This window comes from Nannospalax galili, unplaced genomic scaffold, assembly GCF_000622305.1.
Source record: "Nannospalax galili isolate Female #2095 unplaced genomic scaffold, S.galili_v1.0 scaffold39, whole genome shotgun sequence".
Lineage (NCBI taxonomy): Eukaryota > Metazoa > Chordata > Mammalia > Rodentia > Spalacidae > Nannospalax > Nannospalax galili.
Window position 1 is genome coordinate 3756177 of NW_008346683.1, and position 23808 is coordinate 3779984.

Below are 23808 nucleotides of genomic sequence, written 5' to 3' on the forward strand. Positions count from 1 at the left end.
ATGAATAAAAAAACACCCCCCCAGAATTTTTTTTTTTTTTTTTTTTTTGGTCTTTTTGAGACAGGGTCTCCCTGTAGTCCCAGCTGGCCTCGAACTCCCAGAGATCCGCCTGCCTCTGCCTCCCGAGTGTTGGAATTAAAGGCACACATCACCACACCCGGCTGACCAATAGCTTTGACACAGGTTTGCCAAGGTCTGACATTCCTTGAAGACCTTTTCTTGCTGCCTGTACCCAGTGATCACCTGGCTTGTTGACCTACATAAACTCATGCAAGTGCCTCTCATCTCTGGGCCTCAGTTTCTCCATCTATTACAAGAGTAGACTGGGAAAATGTGCTCTCCCAAGGCCATGCACTCTCCTTAAAAACAGCCTGGCTCCCCAAGGGAACGAGTTTCACTACAGGCCTGTGTCCTGCCAGGGCCCCCAGAACAGCCCTCTCTTTCCTCTTCCGTCTTCTCTGTAAACCCTGGGTCACTTCCAGCCCTTGTCATTTTTGTTGTTATGATCAAGCCCCTGTCTTAACTGTTTCCAGCTTTGAGGACAGCCTTGACCTTGGGCCAGAGGAGAGAAGGCCAGCCCCAACCCTGGGAGGGAGCTGGGGTGGGAAAGGAGGGGGTGGAGACCGGCTCCCCAAAGAAAAGCACAGAAAAAGTCAGCAAGTGCTCCCCATCCCTTGGTCACATTGCTGCAGCATTTCTGTAGTTGGAAGCTGAATTGAACCTAGTCCAGGGAGTCAGTTTAGAAGGAACTGGAGGGAACTGGATGTCAGTTGGGGACCCAACATGCTACAGGGACCTCGCTGGGTGCTTTGCATGGCGGACATCACCATCTAGTGGTCATTCTATCCTGAGCCCAAAGTCAGCACTCCTGAGAGAAATGAGGCCCAAAGGCCAAGCAGCCCTAGCTCAGGGTCTCTCAGCCCTGCCTTGCTTTCTCTCCCCCTAGGTCATGGACAGTTCAATGCCACTGATTGGAGAACATGTGGAAGAAGACAAACAGTTAATGGCCGACCTTGTTGTCTCCAAGATGAGCCAACTTCTGGTGCCAGGATGCACAGTGCCCTCTCCCCTGAGACCCTGGGTAAGTCTCTCTCAGGAACAAAGGAGATTACTGGCCCTGACAAATGCCAGTATCTGAAATGGAAACCCCCAGGATTCAATGAAGATACCCCAGGGTGGGACTCACCTTGGGTAAAAGGGAATGGAGGAGACTAGCATGGCTTCATGGATTGAGTACTACTTTCCAGAAGTCCCTTCCTGCCTCTTGTACCCTAGGGAATAAACTCTTGTCCCACTGGCCTTTGGGTGACTGTGGACAGATTGTTGACAGTTGTCATCTTCAGGTCCCCCATCTCAGGTCTGAGCTGGAGAGTACGCACGTATATGTCCAAGAACGCATGTACACATATGCCCTTTGTATGTTTCCAGGGCACCAATCAACACAGACTATTTTGTATCTTGCTTCCCCATCCCCAAAGCCAATCAGCTCCAACCCTTCCCCCACACAGGCCCCACCAGGGACAACCAGACCACTATCCAAAAAATTTGCCAGCTCCCCAGCCTTCTGAGGAGGCAAGTCTCAAATCCTGCCCCTACCCTAGCCCCTGCTTTTTCCACAAAAACTCATCTCTTAATAGCCACAAGAATAGTAGTTAAACTCAAGGGGCTGCTAGAAGGGAGGAGGCACAGGTAACATTTTCCACAGAGCTGCTGATGTCTTCAGCTGTGCCACACTGATGCACAGACAGGTAAAACTCTATCAGGAGGCACAATGAAGGACTATGCATCGCAGGTTTGACCTCAGGGATATAATGGTCTTGCTCCCACCCAGAAAGCAAATGGCTATGGCCATAGCCACAGGATTTCTTTCTCTTCTCTTGCTCTAGGGTCCACACATTAAACCAACAAAATCCCCAGGACAAGGTCATCTGGGGCCTCAGCTAGGACAGCCCCAGCCACGGCCACCTCCACAAGGTAAGACTCAGGACAGCCACCGAGAAACACCATATCAGTGAGCATATTGAAATGCAAAAGATGGCTCACTGGATAAGAGAACTTGCTGTGTAAGCATTTGAACCTGAGTTCAAATCCTCAGCACCCACATAAAAAACCGGGCATGGTTGTGTATGCTTGTAGCCCCAGCCTTGAGAGGATAGAGGGGAGAGGACAGGAAGACCTTGGAAATTTGCTGGCCAGCTAGTCTAGTTGAAAAGGCAAGCTTCAGGTTCAGTGGGAGACCATGTCTCAAGGGTAAGGCAGAAAGTAATGGAGGAAGACACCCAATGTCTGGTGACCATGCAGAAGGCAATCTGGAAACTCCATTCTGATTCTTTATCTGCGGGTAATAAGTGCTCACTCTATCTGCTAAATGAAAACCAGTAGGAGCACTGCCATCCCCTAAAGTCAGGAAAGGAGAAGGGAAGGGGAACAGAATGATTAAGTGTTCAACATGTCAGGCCCTGTGCTAGGCCTTTTCTCAACTAAACTACCATTTTCATCCTTCTAGCCCCTCTACAGAGCAAGCATCAGTGTTTCCCTTTTCCCAAGTAGGAAGTTGAAGCTTTGCCCAGGAAGGCACAAGAAAATGGCAGGTTTACAATCCTGGTCTTCCAAACCTTCTGGAAAGTGTTTATTTCTAGCCACTAGTAGTGCCTGATTATAGATTTGTGAGCCAACCACTTAGAATGAAGGGGAAAAAAGACATAAAAAGGCAAGAAGGCCAGAACATTATCTATAATCTCACCCGTTGAAATTCTTCCTCAAGAATACTCCAGCACTACTACATAGGTGTCAGCACTGGTGGAGGATGGGTATGGGATGAATAGATAACGGGGGCGGGGGGCAGGCATGAGACTAGCTAAAAGGACTTGCAGAGGAAGGTCAGCCATGGAGAGCTCCCACACATGGGCTCGGGTGGACACTTGCCAAGCATCTCGCTTGCAATAGAGCAGCATGTGTACCCTCCTTGCCCTGGGCCAGCTGGGGCTTCAGAGTAGCTTGGCATGGAGAAGCCGGGGCAGGTGGTCTCTTTGCAATCTTGTAAGGATCTGCTCCAAAATCTGTCAGAAAGAAGGCATTTCTGTCCTGTCCTGGCCTTCCTAGTTATGCTTATTAAAGCCACAGATTCAGTGCTTCTTGGGGAAAATGGGCCTTGGGCACCAGATGGCTTCCTCTTCCACAGGTCTAGACAAAATGCCTCCCTCTCCATCCTTCCCTCCCTCCCTTCCTCTCTTTCATCTCTCTCTTTTCCTTTCTCTTCCTTTCTCTCTCTTCCTTTCTTCTTCCCTTTCCTCGTTACTGTTATTTACACAATATAATTCTTTATATTTGCTTACTTTTTTCATATAAATGAATTTGAAGTTGACTGTTTCCTAGAGCTGGGGAGGTGGAGACAGAGAGACTCTCTAGAGTGAGCTGGCCAACCAGTCTAGCCAGTGAGAGACCTGTCTCAATAAAATGAGGACAAAGCTGGGTGGTACATGCCTTTGGTCCCAGCACTTGGGAGGCAGAGGCAGGACTGGTCTACATAGTGAGTTCCAGGCTAGCTGGGGTTACAGGGAGACCCTGTCTCAAAAAGAGCAAAAATAGAGGTTGACTTCTGACCTCCACACACATGTGCATGTTTATTCATTGTCACATGTGCACAACCCCTACACATATGCACACAAATACAAACAGGCCAAAAATATGAATATAACATATTCAAAATTCTGTTCATTCTAGAGGCCACAGTTAGCTTCCCCCATTTATTTCCAAGTATTGCTTCCAGAAGTTTATTTTATTCTCTATACTGACAGGTCTCCATAGTTTGAATGCTCAGATCCCTTTACAGTAAACAGTAGCATTTGGTGAACATTAACCTGCTAGCCTCATACAGGGCTTGCCTTCCATCCTTCCTGTCTATGTTTCTTTCCTGGGAAAAGCAAGTATTTAAGAAAAGGGAGATATCATGGAGCTGGAGGGATGGCTCAGTGGTTAGGAGCACTTCCTACTCTTCCAGAGGATTCAGGTTCAGCTCCCAGCACCTACACAGTGGCTCACATCTGTCTGTGAAACTCCATTTCCAAGGAATCTGGTGCCCTCTTTTGGTCTCCAGAGGCACCAGGCATGTTCATGGTGCACATACACACATGCAGGCAAAGCACTCATACATATAAAATTAAAATCTTAAGCCGGGCGTGGTGGCACACGCCTTTAGTCCCAGCACTCAGGAGGCAGAGGCAGGCGGATCTCTGTGAGTTCAAGGCCAGCCTGGTCTACATAGTGAGTTCAGGTCAGCTGGGACTACAGGAAGACCCTGTCTCAAAAAGACAAAAAATAAAATAAAATAAAATAAAATAAAATAAAATAAAATCTTAGAAAAAAAAATTTAAAGGAGACGACATGAGAATCTACCTCTCTGTCCTGGGCAGTTTACCATCACTATGACAAAATACCTAAAATCAACTTAAAAGGGTGGACACTTTATTTTGGCTCCAGTTTCATAAGTCCACTGTCACTCAGCTCTGTGGTTGGGGCCTTGGTGACACAGTATTCGGGGCAGTGGGAACATGTTACAGAGGAAGGCTAACCATTTACGGCAGCTAAGAAGCAGAGAGACAAAGGGGTCAACTTTCCAAGCTCCCTTTCAAGGGCATACCCCCCACCATCCTAACTTCCTTCCATTAGGCTCCATCCCTTCCATTTATCTCCAGAGCACCATGAGCTGGGGCCAAGCCTCTAAATCACACAGCTTTGGGGGGATTTTACCATCCAAAGTAAAGCCAACTGTGTATCATCAACAGTAGTGTTCTCCAGGCAGATATAACAGCACTTGAATCCAGTTGCATGATTTCCAACTTTCTAGTTTAGGCAAATGACATCACCTCTTCAAACCTCAGTTTCCCCAGTGACAACAGAGGAAATAATGCCTGCCATGTTGAATAAGGAGGATGATCCAGAAAGAGCCATAAGCAATGGTCTAACACAGGGGTGGTAATAATTTACAATCAATAATAATTACGCAGTTCTTACTATTAATAGCTTCTGTCATACCTGAAATTCTCATTGACTGAATGCTTTTAGTAGTTGTCATTAACAACTCTTCTGACATACACAGCCCTTCTCCCCTCCTGCCTGGCAATAATTCCATAGTTATAAATAGTCCAAACTCCCCTTATTCATCATCCTCCCAAGCTCCTGGCTTGCCTCTGCCCTGCCCCCTACTTTCCCATTCTGCCTGCGACTGACTCTTTAAAACCATTTTGAGCAGCACCCTTTTAAAAAACAGAGAGCTACTGTATCCTGATTTCCTCTCTGGCTCAGAGTAGAAGCAGGCTTGATAAAGAGATATTATTTTAGGGAACATGTGGCTAAACACCATGTGAGTGAATTGAAAAATAATCAATTTAAAACCAATTAAGGTAATTAAAGGAAACACTCAGTGAATTAATATTCAGAATGAAAAAAAACAAGGCTAACTTAAAAACATTTTCACCAATTTCTATAAATAACAGGATCACATTATTAACTTGTTTTGAAATCCCTAGTCATTTTCAAACTCATGAAGTTTTTTTCATAAACTTTACCTTTTTAACATCTGTTCGGTGCTTAGGCAAATCTCAATATTTCTCAATATAAGTTAATATTTTTTGTATATGCTCAAATAAAAAATTCTAAATTGTTTGCTTTGCCAAGAAACTGTAAAAAATAATCAGGGTGTTTCCTGATGGATCCCAGGAGTAAAATATAAACTTTAAAGAAATAATTAATGGGTTATTACAGATTTTTCCAATAGTATCAACCTAGGGGTGACAGCAGAGGGCTTAAGAGAGAGAAGAAAATAGATGTTCTGTTTGACCCACAGTGAGTTTAGAAAACAGAAAGGCAGACGACATACAAAAATCAGTAACTTTTACTTAAACATCCAGAGTGTATCTTAAGTCCTCATTCCTCTCCTGGTCAATTTCCAGGAAGCTCTAGAAACATTCAACCTGTTCTCCCGCACAGTGTCCCCTAGCAGTTTGTAAGGTTGCTTCCTTGGTCATACCTGGGACTTGCCTTCACCTCAGGCCCCTTTCTCATTTCCATAGTCACAGAGTCCATTACTTGACAAAGTCCATTCCTTGTCCTCGCCCTCATTAGCAAAAGCGAGTTCTAAGTGGGAATTTTGTTTTTTGTTTTTGAAAGTGTCTCGCTCTGAAACTCACTGTATGGTCAAGGATGGCCTCAAACTTGCCACAACCCTCCTGCCTCAGCCTCCCAAGTGGTAGAATTACAGGTGTGAGCCACCACACTTGACTTCACACACATCCCTGATGTTTCTTCCTCTTCATATAAAGATTCCATCCCTTCTGGATCAGGGCCTCATACCCTTACAAACTTCAACCTTAACTACCTCCTTACAGACTCTGCCACCAAATACAGTCACATTGAAGGTGAGAGGATCAACATTTGGATTTAAGAGGAAATACAGTTAAATACATACCACCACACCAAATCTCTCTCTTGATGTGATTGCCCCAGAGATCCATATACACATAAATTTTGAGTTTCACCAGTTCTAATGTGCAACTTTCCAATATTTATTACATGGCTCTATACATTTGTGATATACTGACTTATAAGTTGCCTTTTTTTCTGTTTAGTGGTGGATATTAAGAACATACTATCAACATGTCAGCCAGCTAACTTTATCCTGACAACACATGATGATCAGCCCATCATATTCCATCATCTAGATGTATCTTTTTGTTGTGTTGTCCTGTGCTTTTGACACACAATCTTCAGTAGCTCAGGCTGGTCTTGAATTCCCTGTGCCACTGAGGGTGAGCTTGAACTTTGACCTTCGACCTTCTTGGCTGTGCCACCTGAATGCTGGGGTTACAGATACTCATCACCACACCTGGTTTATGCAGTGCTAGGAATCAAACCCAGGGTTTCATGCATGCTAGACAAGTACTTTACCACCTGAGCTATATCCCCACCATCTGGATGTTTCTTAATGTTCCTAATTACTTCCCTATGGTCTGGCAACTATATTGTTTTCAGTTCTCACCGTTTATAAACAACTCTATAATGAACATACATGTTCAGCAGTATTTAAGGACACATTGAAATTTGACTCTTTCTTTGGTCTGTAGGGGGCCCTCGTCAAGCTCAGTCTCCTCAGCCCCCCAGATCTAGAAGCCCATCCCAACAGAGGCTCTCTCCACAAGGCCAGCAGCCCCTGAGCCCCCAGTCAGGATCTCCACAGCAGCAAAGGTCACCAGGCTCTCCACAGCTATCCCGGGCATCTGGTGGCAGCTCTCCAAACCAGGCCTCCAAGCCAGGTGCCAGCCTCAGCTCGCAGCCCAGGCCCCCTGTGCAGGGCCGCAGCACCTCCCATCAGGGTGAAGAGCCCCACAAGCCAGCACCACCTCACCCCCACCTCAAGTAAGTGTTCAGAGTTTGAATGGGTATAGACTGGAGCTGGGAATGGACAGAGCAGAACTGATTCTGGGTCAGGAACTTGGAGACAAAGGACCCAACCAGGCCTTGCCTAGAATTTAAATAGGGTGGCCTTTGTGTATCAGGGACCAGCAATATGAGAGTACAGATTGGGCCCAACCATGTCTTACTATGCATTGGTTATCACTTGCTGTGTAACACACCACCCCAAAACTTCCTAGCTGAAGAAAAAAAAAGGTCTTTCTGGTTGTTCTAGTTTACTTTCTGTTGCTATGATGAAACATTCTACCCAAAAGCAACTCAGGGAAGGTTTATTTTAACATTTAGGTTACAGTCCATCATTGAGGGAAGCCAGGGTAGGAACTCAAGCGGGAACTGAAGCAGAAACCATGGAGGAATGCTGCTTGCTGGCTCACTCTCAGGCTCGTGCTCAGCTAGCTTTCTTATACAGCCCAGAATGAACTGCCCAAGGAGTGGTGCTGCCCACAGTGGATTGGTCCCTCCTACATCAATTAACAGCTCCACAGACACACACCCACAAGCCAGTCTGATCTGGGAAATATCTCAATTGAGACCCCTTCTCAGGTGACTTTTCAGGTTGTGTCAAGTTAAGTTAAAGGTAACTAGGACACTGGCTCACAAATTTTTGGTTCAGCAACTTGTTCTGAGTTTAACTTAGCTGGACAGTTCTAATACTGGTGTCTTCTACAGAGTTTCAAGATAAAATAGAATATTTGAATTTCAGATAAACAGTAACTTTCAGTTAAAGTATGCCCTAAATATTGCATGGGATATATCTTTAAAATATATGTATGTGCCAAGCCTGGTGCACAAGCCTCTAATCCCAGCTACTCAGGAGGTTAAGCAAAGGTCTCAAGTTCAAGGCCAGCCTGAGCCATTTAATGAGCCCGTCTTAAAATAAGAAATAAGAAACAAAAAGAGGGTTGGGGAAATAGCTCAGTAGTGGAGCGCTTGCCTAGCATGCGTGAGGGCCCTGGGTTCAGTCTCCCATGCACCACACACCAGGGGAGGGGGTGAACAGTGTGTGATCCCCACTGCTTGCAGGGACCCCATCAGAGCAAGTGCTTGCCTCTGTGAGCCCCATTTCTGTATTCAAAAAAAAATAACAGCACCTTGCAGATTCTGGGCTACCATCATATAGGCACCATGATGCCCGCTTTCTGGTCTCACCATCCTTATGGTAACCAGGCTTAGCCAACAGGCTTAAGGGCCAGCGACAGACTCTTTTCCTTCCTTGAGATTCTCAGCTGTGACCATCTCAACCCCTCACTTTGTTTCAGCAAATCTCAGTCCCTGACTAACAGCCTCAGCACGTCAGACACCTCCCAGCGCGGGACCACAAGTGAAGATGAGGCCAAGGCCGAGACCATCCGCAATCTGAGAAAGTCCTTCGCCAGCCTCTTCTCTGACTAGCCCCTGCCCAGACTGTAGGGCAGGAAGGCAGGAAGACTCGGTGACATGAGCCTTCCTCTTGTATCTTCCTCCTCCTCGGCCTTGGTTCCAGGCAGAAACATGCTTTCTAGGCCTCTAACCCAGGAACTGGTGATCCACAGGCATTCCCATCTCCTTCGCCATGACATTCCAATGCCATCTGACTGATCAGTGACCTTTGAGAGCCTCTAGGGTACTCAAAACAGGCCTTCTAGACAAACAAGCCTTCATTACACCCACCATCTGCTTGCTCCCCTGCCGCCGATACCAAGTGAGATGTCTGTGACTCGTTTTTTGCATTCTTATTAGTGTTTTGCTTGCCTTTGGGCAGAAGTCCCCTTACAGGCCTTGGCCCACTTTCATCAAATGCAGACATTGTAGTCGGACCTCAGTAACATAGGAGGCAATAATTTTTAATAGTGTTTTTGCAAACAAAAATAGAAAAGCCCAGCCCAGGAAACTACCACTCAGCTAAAGCAAGCTTGCCCTATCCTAGGAGCAGGCAGGCAAAGACCCCATCACAGCTGGCCTTCAAAGGGATCTTGATGTCAACAGAAAAAAGCCAGACCCTATGCAACAAGTGGGGCCTTTCAGAACAGAAGCAGAGGGACACCCGAAAAATGTCACCCACAACCAGAGCCAACAACATACCTTGCAGGAGTCCAGAGAAGACAGCTTGAACTCCCTAGGGAGAGGGTCAGGAGGGTTATGCCTCTCTGGCCTCCCAGAGAAGCTGTTCTTTCCTCCTCAAACCATAAGGAACCAGAGAGAATGGACAGACCCCTGCCACAGGATCAGAAGGTGCAGTAATTATATAGGATTCTATATGCCAGCATTTGACCTGATCAGTACAAGATGTCTCTAGGCCACTGGATTTCCAAAGGGTGTCCTGGTGGAGTAGGTTTCAGAGACACTGCACGTTTCTCTTTTGGTGACACAAAACAGAAGACACATGTCAAAGGCTTTTTGAATTCCTGCAGGAAAGAAACCTGCTCTAACCTTGTTTCAGCCTAACCCACGTGACTAAGACAGTTCACCACAGAGCTGGGCAAAGTGATCCTGACTCCTTTTCCAGTGCTTTCCCCAGTCCCAGGATCAGTAGGATTCAGGGGTGCCCCACATCACCAAGCACCTGGTGCTAGAAACATTGTAGGTGCCAGAAGCCACCTCCTGGTCCTGAGAGGACTTCAGAACATAGCCATGTTATATGTATTGCCCCCCACCTTGGTCCCAAGAGGACTTCAGAACATAGCCATGTTATATGTATTGCCCCCCACCTTGGTCCCAAGAGGACTTTAGAACATAGCCATGTTATATGTATTGCCCCCCACCTTGGTCCCAAGAGGACTTCAGAACATAGCCATGTTATATGTATTGCCCCTCCCCTTCGTAACTTGAGCTGTCGTTCCCTCACTGTGTAAGGAAAGGGAGGGAAGAGGTATGAAGTAAAGCAGCTTCCAGTGATGCTCAAGGTCTGTAGATTGCTTGATCAGCCAAGGCCTTTCCAAGTCCCGGAGCATATAAGAGCAGTCACCACGTTTTATTTTGGTTTATTTTGGTTTTTTTTGAAACAGACACGCTCAGCAGCCCAGGCTGGCCTAGAAATCACTGTGTATCCCATGCTGGTCTCAAACGTGTAGCAGATCTTCTGCCTCCACCTTCCACATGCTGGAAAGACAGGACAAGCCACCACTCAGCTAACAGTCATCACTTTTTGGTCCTCCCAGCCCAAACTAGAGTGGCAGAAATAAGGCTAGAAGAGTCTCTCTCCTGCCTTGGGTCACTTAGAACCCTGTGTCTGAGGCAAATATACCTTCAAGCTGGTTTTCTGATAGTTACTGGCTAGTGATCAGCTCAGCATCAAAAGTGCTAGCTTGGCCCGACTGCAGAGATCCACTTGGCCCTTAGGGTCGTCCCCTTCTTCCTTGGCCTCTTCCCTCACTCGTGATCAAGTCAATAGTGCTGCTTTAGAATTGCTGCCTCCTCTGCCTCTCATTTGGGATTCCAAATAGCAGCTGTGGCATAGAAAAGATCATGTAGGTCCAGTTACCAGTGGCCACCGGAGTTGTAATTTGGCATCTAGAGACCGAAGGGTTTGGGCCTGGTAGGAACTGATTAGGATCAACAGCAAATTTGCCATGATGTGAAGTGAGGAGTGAACTGCCAAGAGCCTGCTACCCTTCCCAGCACCCACAAAACCCTCTCTATTCCTCTCTAGGTCCCAATGGGTTTGGTGCCTATGGAACACAATGAGCTCAGTGTCTATCTCCCTCCTTTTGTTCAACCTCTGCTCCGACATAGAGTGAGGCTGGCAGAAATTTCCAGAATGCATCTCCGGGTCAGCAGGGTGACCCAGCAGGCACACACACAAGCATCACTGACAGGGTATCATCTCTGGGACCCCCAAAGTGGAGACAGGAAGAGATCTTGAGGCCAGCTCCCCTATAGCCATGCTTTCAGTAGGTTATCTAAAGGAAGATAAAAGGTCGGTCTATCATTCCACAGAACACTGCTTCTGCCTCCTGTTCCTCCTCCTCTCTTGATACTTCTTCCTGGAACTGTGAAGAAAGCCAGGTGAGGCCCCAGGAAGGAGTCAGGGAGGTGAGATTCAAAATGTCAAAGCTAGTCTGTTACTGTGGGCTCAGCAAAAGACAGTGTGAATGCTGGAGAATGTAAGTAAGGCTTGGTCATCAGCCACCCCAGTCAAGAATCCTGTGAGTTCTCTCCTCCCAACACACACACACAAACACACACACACACACACACACACACACACCATGCGTAGCTATCAACAAGAATGGACACATTTAGAATGTAGTCTTCTTCCTAGGGCATTCCTGGTAATGAGCTTCAATAGCAGATGCTTTTCCAGCAGCCTGAGAAGTCAGGACCCGCTCACATGAGGCACATGTGGAGGGAAACAGCACCAGCCTCACAAGATCTGAAGGATCTGGACTCCTGGCTATGGCAGTTGCTCCTGTAGCAGGACTAGGGGCTTTACCCCTAGGAGTCTATGATAAGATTCCAGCAGTCTCACAGACATACACATACATCCCACTACTCACAGGTAGCTCTTTCACAGAAACAATGCTGTGCTGTATTCTGAAAAATAGTGAGAGACTTGTAGGTCTAGGAGTAACATCACAGAGGCCATGTTTTAGGCAACTAAGAACACGGGAAACGTGACAGCCATCACTCTTCAACAGTCTCAGACAAGGACCAGTAACAAAACAGCTCCAGACACACAGCTAAGTGATAAGAGGCTAGGTGATTTTTTTCCCAAAGTATGGGCCACATCCCTGAGCAGAACTAGTTATAAAGGCAGAGGTTTTGCCTCAGAACAAAGGAATTAGAACTTGTGGTCAGAAGGCCTAGAACCTGTGGCTTGGTCAGCCTTGCGTGTTCTGGAGGCCTGCCGCAGTTGGGCCACAGGCCTGACACAGGGTTAGGATAGATGTGCTTGTCACCAGTTCTGCCAGGTACCTGCCCTTTAATCAGCAAAACCAGTGGCTCTATAAACAAGCCTATGTGGCCAAATGTTTCGGCCTGTATTCTGTCCCTTGTCCCTGAAGCAACGCAGCATCTCAGTTTCCAACGACATCACTCTGGGACTTCACCTTCAGTAGCACAAAAGCCTTTCAAATTCTGATCAGACCAAGCATCCTGATTTTTATAACTATGCATATATGTTTTATCCATGACGTAACACCAGCTTGTCGTCAGCATGTTTAAATGGATTTCCAATTGGCCTGGACATGAAAATGGAGGCACGGGTATATACAGGTCTCCTGGAGATCACAGATCTTCCAAATGGACCGTTTTCACCCATAGACCAGCACATGTTCCTTCCAAAAATTTAACCTTTAATAATTGTGACATTTGGAAATGGAAAAGGGTAAATGGGGAAAGTCTCTGTGCATAGACTCTGAAACGTTATATGTTGTGTTCTGCTTTGTTTTACAACTTTGACCCAAAGGAAGGCTAGCATTTTCCCTCCAAGCTGACTTAGTAAGGCTGAGACATAAAAAAGACCCATTCAATCTGTGCACAATGAACAGGGACTTACAAACAACAGCCTCCAAGGGCACCTCTACCAGCCAGAGCAAGCTTCTCCCAGAACTTCCTCCCGTCAACATTAGATGATGCTGTGCTGTGGCTGATGGAGAATCAGCTCTGGGGGCACTGAATATGCACACCATTTCTTTTCCCTTAATTGCCTGAGGCCTCTGGGTTGCTGCGTCCACTGCAGTCAGTTCTATTCCCCAAGTTTCAGGCGTGACAGGTCTTTACTCACATAACAGATCAGCAGCAAACCTTGGACAACTAAATATCCACTGCCACCAGGAATTCTCTGAATATCCGAGAAAGGCGCAGAAAGGCGCAGTGGAGACGCAAGCTGCCAGAGATCTGACACAGGCCCAGGGAGCAACAACTCAAAGCAGCTGCTGGGCAGAGTCAGGTGTTCAGGACACACTCTCCTGGAAAGTTGTGAAATTAATAAAGTGTACTCGATGTACTAAGATTGGAGAAAGGGGATGTTTTCTTAAGTGTGTCAGTGCCGGAAAGTCACCTGGGGCTAATAAAATGAGAAAATAGAGAAATGAGGAAAACAAAAATCAGTGGCAGGTTTTATGTTTTTTAATGCCCAACCACCTCTTCTGCAAGGACTCTGAAAAGGGGAGAAGACAGAATAAGAGAGAGACACTGGCCCCCAGTGAGAGTAATCCCAGGGCTACATGAAGGCACGGGACCGCAGGGTTGCCACACTGGGAGTTGCCATGGCAGTGTAGGTCAGAGGTGGCAGGGAGCACTCTAAGACCATGGCACTGAGACTTGCACAGAAAAAGCCCAAGATCCAGGATAGGAAGTGGCCTTCTACACATTTGCCCCGACAACCAAACACTTCCCAGCTTTCCAAACAAGCCCTAGGACCCAGTGCCCACCCCTCCCAGCACCAGCCACAGGCTGATCCCTCGTGCTTTATTCAGCTTCCAAAATCAGCTTGGTGGCTCATTTTGTTTGTGCACTCTGAACTGGTAAAAGGCTGCAGGTTAGTCACGGGCTGGCTGGTTAAGCCATCCTTGCACATACAAGTGGTAACTTAATTAGTGCGGGGACTAGCCCATTCATTGCCTGGGCCCTTTCACACACATCCCATTTCTTTATCCCAGAGCCAAGCTGGCTGGTTGCTAACTAAGCTGACAAGTGTCGGAAGCTATCCTAGACCCCTGTGCATCCAACTGATTAAGTTCAGTCTAATATTTAGACTCTAATCGGAGGCAGCACTTCGGGCTTGATGGGAGACAAATGAGAAGGTTGGGCGACAAGCAAGCCAAATTGGTCCATTTATCAGGCACAGTGCATAAAGAACATAGAAGCTCCCTTGTGTTTCCACAAAGCACGTAGCCCAAACTGATGAGGCATGCACACTCAGCCTCATAGTCAGACCTAAGGGTTTGAGACACAGGAACAAAACAAAATCGTGCACAGCTTTTTGTTGAGTCTAGAGAAAAACAAAGTAACATTTCTGTGCTCCCCAAAACAAAGTAATACTGCTGTGCTTCCCAAAACTATGTATAAGCACTACAACTCATGCCAGAATCCCAGTAGAAAAAAACAAGTCAGTTAAAATTAAATCTTTTGGGACTGGGAAGATAGTCCAATCAATAAGGTGCTTGCTATGGCAAGCATGAGGACCTGAGTTTGATTCCCTGAACCCACAGGAGCCGGGTCATCTCAGTAGCATTGGTAATCTCAGCACTAGGGAGGCAGAGATAAGTGGATCCTGGAAGCTCGCTGGCCAGCTGGTCTAACCTAATCAGAGTTCCAGGTCAAGTGAGAGACCCATGTGCACATACAAACACAGGTGAAACTACAATCTCTTTACATGACTTAACCTAGAGCATTGCAATAAATAACCTTATCCATATGGAGCACTGCCCATGCCGGGGCACAGCAAAGAACCAGGGGCCTGCCCAGCTCTTCTCCAAGGCTCTGCGAATGGGTGGGGTAGGAGGAAGACAGGCTTTGGAACCCGCTCTGAGCAGAGGAAGAGGGAGGCACATCTACCTCCATCAGGCTCTTGTAGTGATACCAAATTAAGCAGTGGCCTCAGCAAATGGGAATAACCAGGGAAGAGCTAGAGAGATCAGAATTCAGGTTTTTACACAGCGAGTCACAACATACACTGGAAGGAAAGGGCACTTCTCAAGACTCAACTACCAGCCATGCCAATGGGCAGTTTTCATTTATAAATACTGGGAAGGAGAGAGATGCAAGTTCCTAGTAATACAAAATGATTAAAGGGAAAATTAGGGGCAGAGAGAGACATAGAGGTCACAAGCCAATGTGCTACAGCTCTCTGTACCCTTCTCCAGTGCTCACCATGGGCGTCTAGGCTATTATGCTCCCATTATGACATATGGAGATCTCCAAAAGCCATGCAGTGACCAAGCTGCTGCCAAGCCATGATTTCATGTCATCAGCAATACACAAACTCAGAAGTCTGACAAGAACACAGGATTTTACAAGCATCTGCATACAAAATGAGCTAATAGTCAAGAAGAAATGCTTTGACTATTTGTAAGAAGCTATTTTGAGGTGCCCAACTCTAGGTTTAGGGCAACTCTACTAATACTGCAACTCAGATTTGTAACACCTGCCAGTAAGGCCAAAGTAAAACTGAACAACAGTATCTGTGTCCCAAGATGTCAGCACCATCAGGGCCTCCCAAGAGCCATTTGAAAATGACTGTTCTAGGGACTAGAGAGATGGCTGGGGCTGGAGAGATGGCTCAGTAGTTAAGAACACTGGTTGTTCCTGCAGAAGAGCCGGGTTTGAATCCCAGCACCCACATGGCAGCTGGCAGCTGCTTTTGACTCCAGTTCCAGGGGATCTGACAGCCTCTTCTGACCTCTGCAGGCACTGCACAACAGGGGTGCACTTACCTACATGCAGGCAATATACGCATACACATAAAATAAAGATAATATATATAAAAAGTTGATTGTCTAAAACAAAAAAAAAAAGAAAAGAACTGTTCTGTAAACTTGTGTCAGTGTTTCTGGTGTTCACTGTCTCCCATGCCTACACCTACACAACACACCATGCAGAACTTAACGTACAGACCACAAAGATACATACTGGAAAAGTAGAACCTAGGCCCATCAAAACTTCAGGGGGATCCTTCAAGTCAAACCCAAATAAAGATCTATGGCAAACACTGGACACTTAAAAAAAGGCTGCCCTGTAGCTCAGATATCATATAATACCACAGAAATATCAACTGCCCCAGTCCTCTCCCTGTGCTAAAGGTCACACACGCTTCTAGAAAAATCAGACTGAATTTTCTTCACTGTGATGGAAAGACTCAAAACACACGTGTAGCCAAAAAAATTAAATCTCACTTGTATATAGGATTCAGAACATTCTTGCAGCACACATTCCAAGTTATTTCCTTATGTGCAAAACAGGTTTCCTAAAAAGCAGGAAGACACTGGCAATATTCCTATTTTCTGCAGATGCTAAGAGTATTTATTCCTATATTGTAGTTCAGATTTTAATTCCTGTCACTATAGCATGCTTCTATAGTTGTTTGTATAAGTCATTTGTGCTTGGGCTTTTTTCTTGATGTAGAAAAAAAAAATAAATCTTGAATTTTGAGTACTTTGTTTTAAAAGCAAAACCTTCTAATAAGAGGGGCTATCTCTAAAGAACAAATATCTAACATCACTCAAAGAACTCTGCTGGTATTTTGTCTCTCTGGGGCTGGAGAGAGATGCTGAGCGCATTAGAGCACTGGCTGCTCTTACAGAGGACCCAGGTTCGGTTCCACATCCTGGCTAACAGCTGTCCATATGTAACTCCAGTTCCAAGGGATCCGATGCCCTCTTCTGGTCTCTCCAGGCATTGCATGCACAGGTACATTTACAAACACATAAATTTCTTTAAAGACACTGTCTCCTTAGACACAATGGGTTCAAAACACAAGGGGGGAAGCACAGGGGAAGGAAGCTGTACTAGCGCGGTGGTCTTCAGACACTGCTGCTTCAGAGCCCTGAGCTTCCCCACAGAACCCAGAAAAGGCTGCCAAGGAAGGAAAAGCGGGCCCACTCCAAGTCCAACCAAACTAGCTCTACTACTAGGGTTTATAAGCTGAGCTTTCACATTACAGAATACCACAGAAAAGCAAAACAACAGAGAACATTCCTATATTCAATCACCTCCCTACAATCAGTAGATTCTGATAATTCTAATATACAAGTAACACTGTGAATCTGGTCTGACTATGGGATACATGTGTAGTAAAAGTCAAGACTGCCGTGTAACTTTTATTTTTATTCATCTGGCACAGAACATTATCAGTATCACAAGCTCCATCCACATGGGGAATCCAGAACAGAGAGGTCAGTAGCCAACTATTCCCAAAGCCATCCCTGATAGGTCAGCTTGGGCTTAGCACCCCTGAAACCATGAACATATCCACTGAAAGGCTCTGGGAGTCCAATTCTCACTGCCCTAACCAGAAAATGACACTATAGATCAGCACGCGAGGAAATAGCATATGTAGCTTTAACAAAACGGAGCTCCAAGGGGAGAATGCAAATCAGTTACATGAATGGTAGCCTGCTGTCAGTTGACCGACCCCTGCTGGGTCTGAAGGGAAATCTGCTGTTGGGGCCACCCCTTCCTGGCAAGAGGGGGTTTGGTCCTGGAAGAGGGCCAATTGGATCAAAACGTGGTCTGAGTGGAGGGAACTGGCTAGGTGTAGACCCTGGCCCTGGGATGAGTGAATTGATTGGATCCCCAACACAGGGAATTATTGGTCTTTCATCATATTCACCACCAATGATTCCGGGAGGAAGGAGTGAAGTGGGAAGAAAGGGCCTGGGATGTAAGGGGTTGGGACAGAACGGGATGGGGTGGGCTGGCGGTGGCAAGAACATCGCATGCCGTGCTCTCTGAGCCTCTTTTCTTTGTATGTGCCTCTTTCTGTACAGCTGTAGAAAAAAAAAAAAAAAAAAAAAAAAAAAAAAAAAAAGCATGGTGCTATGGTAAGTGGTTTGGAGGCTATCCCTAAGTTCTAAGTTGCATTCACTGTAAGCGGATCTATACTTTTCTTTTCCCATACTGTCTGGGCTGACAAAGCAGTGCATGGAACACAACTGGTATCAGTTCCTAGCCACATGATCAGGGCAGCATCTCCAGACACAGTCAAGTGAGCTCTGTTCTTTAAGCACCGCCCAGCTCTTGTCTAGTCTGAGGTAACAATAAATCCACAGGTGGGCTAACTCAATGACAGGTACTTTTCAGAATGTGATCTAGAGCTCCCAGGCTGATAAGTGAGTTAGGTTAGCCTTTTCTGCTGTGGGAATTTAGATATTTGTGGAAAGTATCATGCTATGAATAAAGTTCAGGTACCTGAAGAGTGAAGGGCAACTTAATTTTTTCACCTAAATTATGTCCTTAGTGGATCTCAATTTTAGAGACCAGAGCACTCACTCAGAGCAGCGCTGTGCACTCAGTGTGTCTAAGGACGCCCCTTCACTCCAGGAGCGTCTCTCAGGCCTAGCAGTATCTTTTACAGCAACAAGCTGCAGAAAAAAGCAGTTCTTTCATTCTTTTCACAGTGTACCATGCTAACTAGCTAACACTTAACCCTAACCCAGCACAAAGACAATTCAAATTTTTTGTGGGAAAAAAAGCCTCCTTTGTGTTTAGATGAAAACTGCATTAAGATTTTTCTCTATGATTATGAGAAAACAAGGACTAAGTCTAAAGTCGAAAACATTTTCATTTACAAATATTTAACAATACACTTAATTAAAGCTGATTCTATTACATCATATTAAAGTGAAAAATGCCCTTCTTTACTGATTCTCCATTATTCCTGGATCATGAATGTTAGTCTTCATATTTAAAAATACCTACTTCTTTCCAATCTGTGTCTCGACCTCTGACAGTTCCATCTATAAAAGTAAAATAAAAATAAGGAATTAAAAACCCACTTCATTCATCCAGTATTAAATGGTGAAACTTAACCACTCAGCATAAACAACACGAGGTTCGAGCATGCATGCACACGACACACACACACACACACACACACACACACACACACACACACAGAGTCCATCATTACTTTCTTGAGTCTAACTAAACCCTTTGACAGGTCACGTGGTCATCACTGCTCTGTGCTACCTGGTGATTCAAGCAGTGACCCCTCAGGGACTCTGCAGGGCAACCAGAGGAAATGTTCTGTTCCCTGAGTCACTGGTCCCACAGACTCATAGAGGTGTGCCTGCTGCTTCTAAGCCCATGCCTCCAGTTACACCTACCTGGGTGACAGCCCAAGTGTCTGCATTATAACCCACATTCATTACTGGAAGTCAAACTGACCCAGGCTTTCTTCTGTAGGTGGATTACATTACTCTACTACTTCCTTCCCAATCATGTTCTCAATAGCTTTATCTATCAAGAGTGCAACTATGGGACCCGGAGAGATGGCTCAGTGGTTAAGAGCACTAGTTGATCTTCCAGAGGACCCAGGTTTGATTCCCAGCACCCACATGGCAGCTAACAATATCCGCAACTCCAGTTCCAGGGGCTCCAACGCCCTCTTCAGGCCTCCACGGGCACTGCACACATGGGTACACTTACATGAAGGCAGAGTATTCATACACATAGAAAAAAAAGAAATTTTAAAAGAGTACAACCATGTACAGAAGTATTTTAAATGGACTTGTTTGAAATACATGAAACTAGGAAAAGCTTAATCAACTTCAGGTCCAATGATGTTTAGGCAAAAAGTGCTGGTGTTTTTTTCTACAAGTCATTACATTAGCTTGGGAGTTTATAAATGCTCTGGCCCCACAGAGTATTTATACACTCAGCTCACTAAGAGCTATGAACCACAATTGGAAATGAGATACACACTGATGTCAGCTGAATGCATAGTGAAAGGGCGCTCCTCTTAAAACTTTTCTATGAAGCCTGCTTTTTTTATCAGTTGGCCACATATGCTTGCTTGCTACTTGGCTTTTTTTTTTTTTTTTTAAACTATTTGTTCGACTGGTTTACTCTGTAACCCAGACTAGCTTTAGAATTACAGCAACCCTCCTGCCTTAGCCTCCAAATGCTGATATTACAGGCATGTGCCACCTACTCCTGGTCTATGTAGTGCTGGGGATAGAGTCATGGGCTTTGTGGATGCTAGGCAAGCATTTTACCAACTGAGCCACATCCCCAGGCCTGTCTTATCTTTTTAACTATGGCTTTCTTTCTATATAACCGAGGAAGAGGGAGGGAACCAACTAGGCCATTCACACTTCTTACACTTTGAAACTTAAAAATTTAAAACTTTAAAACCTCAAATGACTCGAGATATTCTATTTAAAAGAAAGAATAAAAAAAGAGAGAAAAAGAGTAAGAAAATCCACCCACCCAATTTCCACAGCTAAGATAAAATGTTAACAAAGCATTTTTATTAAAATGTTTATAATAGACACGTTTACAAATTTTTTTGGTCTTTTTGAGACAGGGGCTCTTTGTAGCCCCAGCTGACCTGGAACTATGTAGACCAGGCTGGTCTTGAACTCACAGAGATCTGCCTGCCTCTGCCTCCCGAGTGCTGGGATTAAAGGCATGAGCCACCAAGCCTGGCTTTTTTTTTTAATGTGTGGTTTTGTGTGTGTGTGTGTGTGTGTGTGTGTGTGTGTATAAGTGCACCTGTGTCATGTAATGCCCTTGGAGGACAGAAAAGGACACTGGATCCTTTGGAACTGGAGTTATGGCCAGTTGTTAGCAGCTGTGTGGGTATTGGGATTTGAACTCAGATCTACAAGAACAGCCAGTGCTCTTAACTACTAAGCCATCTCTCCAGCCCCTACAAATATCTTACATTGCAACACACTGAGTTTAACTGATCCAGTTTATTCCTGCCTTTCTACTGTGCTTCAGTTGTTTCCTGTTTTGTAAAATGACCCATTAATTTCATGACCCATTCCACAGTCAAACAACAGCTTCAAAAACAGATTATGTGGTGACACATAATGGCAGAAGAGAAGTTCCATAATCAGGCTTTTTGGGCCTCAATCTGGAAATTGTGGCTCACAAGTTCTATTGTGGCCATCACTGCTGTGATGATCACCAGGTCACAAACGTGACTACCAGAAACAAAGCTGCCATAGCAGCACGCCAAACGTTGACACACTGGCCCAACCAGGGCAGCAGGGTGGAAATGTAGTATTTCTGTCACACTGGAGATGGTCTTCAGGGAGAGAATAAACGTCTCTTCTAGTTTTCTATTCTGAAATAATCATCTATGGAACCCAGAGCTGCACTGCAGAACACATAAGTGAAAGGGGAGAATTTTTGTGGCAAAGGCAAAGTTAAAAGCCCAGGGTCTCTCTAAAACAATTCCTTACCATCTGCAGCTCGAAACAAAACGACAAGAAAATAAATAAACCCACAAATAAAAACTTTTTAGCCAGCTGAGTAACACCACGGCACCATGATGAGAAGCAGCCTTTTCTTGTTAACATGTCATTATGTAAATCACCTCGAAAATCCCGCAGATACAAACACCGCCACAGCAGGGGGTCATTTGAGGTAATGAAGAGGTCACGACAGACTGCAGACAAAGCCAGAACGGAAGGAACATCCAAGAGTCGGAAGATGCGTAGTTTCAGCTCCAATGGGAGGACAACCAGCCCAAATACATCTGGAAGGTTCAGTGCTAAATGGAGAAAAAAAGCAGCTACAGACATTACTGAGTAAAGAACACCCAGGTTTCCCCAAGTGATCATCAGAGCTCCCACTCATTTCTCTCAGAGCAGCAGTCCTTGTTATCCAGGTATGCACCACTGCAACCAGCTTCGACCCTAGGCATACCTTATTACCAGCACAAAACCACTAGTCTTATTCCACTTACATTATGTAGAAAGAAAAAATATTATTTTTGAAATACTGGGGACTGAGGCTGGAGAGATGGCTCAGTGGTTAAGAACACTGGTTGTTCTTGCAGAAGACCAGGTTCAAATCCCAGCACCCACATGGCAGCTAACAACTGTCCATAACTGCAGTCCCAGGGGATCCGACAGCCTCTTCTGACCTCTGCAGGCATTGCACAACACAGGAGCACTTACCTACATGTAGGCAATACACGCATACAAATAAAATAAAAATATAAAATAAAATAAAATACTAGGGAATGAACCTATGGTCTTCCACATGACTAGCAAGTGCTCTACCACTAAGCTTCATCCCCAGCCCCATATATTTTTTTAATATTTTATTTATTAATTTTATTTTGTGTATATGAGTGTTTTACCTGCATGGATGTGGGAGCACCATGTGTGAGCAATGCTTGCAGAGACGAGAAGAGGGTGTTGGATCCCCCTGGAACTGGAGTTTTGGATGGTTGTTAGCTGCTATGTGGGTGCTGGGAACTGAACTCAGGTCCTCTGCAAGAGCAGTCAGTGCTCTTAACTGCTGAGCCATCTCTCCAGCCTCTCAAATATTTTTTAATTCAGATGAAATAAACAACTGTGACAACTGCTAAATACTTGACAATGGTCTCTTTTGTCTCAAGTAACATTCAGTGCAACAAAATTCCTCATTCAACCAAAGCAAACTCTGCCACTTACCACTTGTCTCTGGACAAGCTGTTTACACTCTGACTCATCCTCTCATTTATAAAATAATATTACATACCATATACCACTCTGTATTACTGTGAGGATTACATGTGCTAATAATATACAGTATGAACTGTTTAGAACAGTATTTGATCTATCACAAGCAAGTGAAACTACTATCATTTGATAGCAGGCTGATGGAAAGGATGATAAACTCAGAAGTTAAGGAAAGAAAGGAAAAGTCCTAAAGTCAAACAAAAGTTACTTTTAAATTATAGGTTGAATATCTTTCGTCTGAAATGCATTCAGATTTGAGTATTTACATAAAATACTCTGTATCCCTATCCCAAAAATCCAAAATACAAAGTTGTTGCACTCAAAGTTTCTAACTCTGGATTTCTTATCAACACACTACCATGAAGCTTGGCCGTTTCTGATTTGCATTCTCGAGTGAAATGTAAGTGGAAGCAATTTATCAGACTTCTGAGGCAAAGTTTTGAGAACAAACACACAGCTAGGACCTGGCTGTCTTTTCCCCCTGCACAGGAAGACACATCCTGAGGAAGAGCACTTCTTCAGGAAAGCAAACCCACACCACACACACGACTGAGGAGTTCTTTACTGCAACACAAATGACAGAAAGCTAAGAAAAAGATCTTGAGAGAAATATAAGGCTTACAAAATTAAAATTTCATCATTTATAACATGATTATAATAAAATCTACTTCAAAGTTACGAGCATTCAACATTCACCAACATGTAAAATATCCAAATTTCCTGGCTTAGAGTCCCCAATAAATGCTTTTTAAAATATTTTATTTTTTTTGACATATGTTCTCCCTCATATGTGGATCCTAGAACCAGACTCTGATAAATAAATATGCAACCAGACATAACTAGAACCAGGATAATGGAAAGGAAACACTGAGATAAAGGATAAGAAATAACCTGAAAGAGAAGAACAGCAGGAACAAAGGAGATATGGATAAAAATTGGGTTAGTTTAAGGGAGGGGGGAGGGAAGGGTATACAAGGAACCTAGGGGATAAAGGGAAAGAAGGAGCTCAAGAGAGGTAGGACCATAGGAGAAGGGTATTAATAAGGGAGAAAGTGGGGAAATGGGAGCACCTTAAGTGGGAAAACCATGATGGAGGGGTGAGACAATATGAGAAATAAACAATGCCTACCTAGTTTTGAATATTACTCCTACAACCTATTGACAAATTATACATAGCAGATCAAGAAATATATGTCTAGGTAACGTTTATCTGAGAACAACTGGTCTATGCCCA

General features: G+C 44.9%; 2 protein-coding genes across 4 annotated transcripts in view; one reads left to right on the plus strand and one right to left on the minus strand.

The window, feature by feature from the left end:
- LOC103742112 (synapsin-3) overlaps positions 1-13496 on the plus strand; it is a 75459-nt gene extending 61963 nt beyond the window's left edge. Inside the window, exons 5-8 of the mRNA XM_029568343.1 lie at positions 947-1081; positions 1887-1974; positions 7122-7413; positions 8730-13496. Coding sequence (XP_029424203.1) covers positions 947-1081; positions 1887-1974; positions 7122-7413; positions 8730-8862 — 648 coding nt within the window. The 3' untranslated portion in view covers positions 8863-13496. The remainder of the gene's footprint in view (positions 1-946; positions 1082-1886; positions 1975-7121; positions 7414-8729) is intronic.
- Positions 13497-17197: 3701 nt separating this feature from the next.
- Fbxo7 (F-box protein 7) overlaps positions 17198-23808 on the minus strand; it is a 25291-nt gene continuing 18680 nt past the window's right edge. For all 3 annotated transcript variants that reach the window (XM_008843108.3, XM_008843109.3, XM_029568347.1), the window contains exons 7-9: positions 21440-21616; positions 18811-18848; positions 17198-17879 (exon numbers count right to left, since the gene is read on the minus strand). In XM_008843108.3, coding sequence (XP_008841330.1) covers positions 17490-17879; positions 18811-18848; positions 21440-21616 — 605 coding nt within the window. In that variant the 3' untranslated portion in view covers positions 17198-17489. The remainder of the gene's footprint in view (positions 17880-18810; positions 18849-21439; positions 21617-23808) is intronic.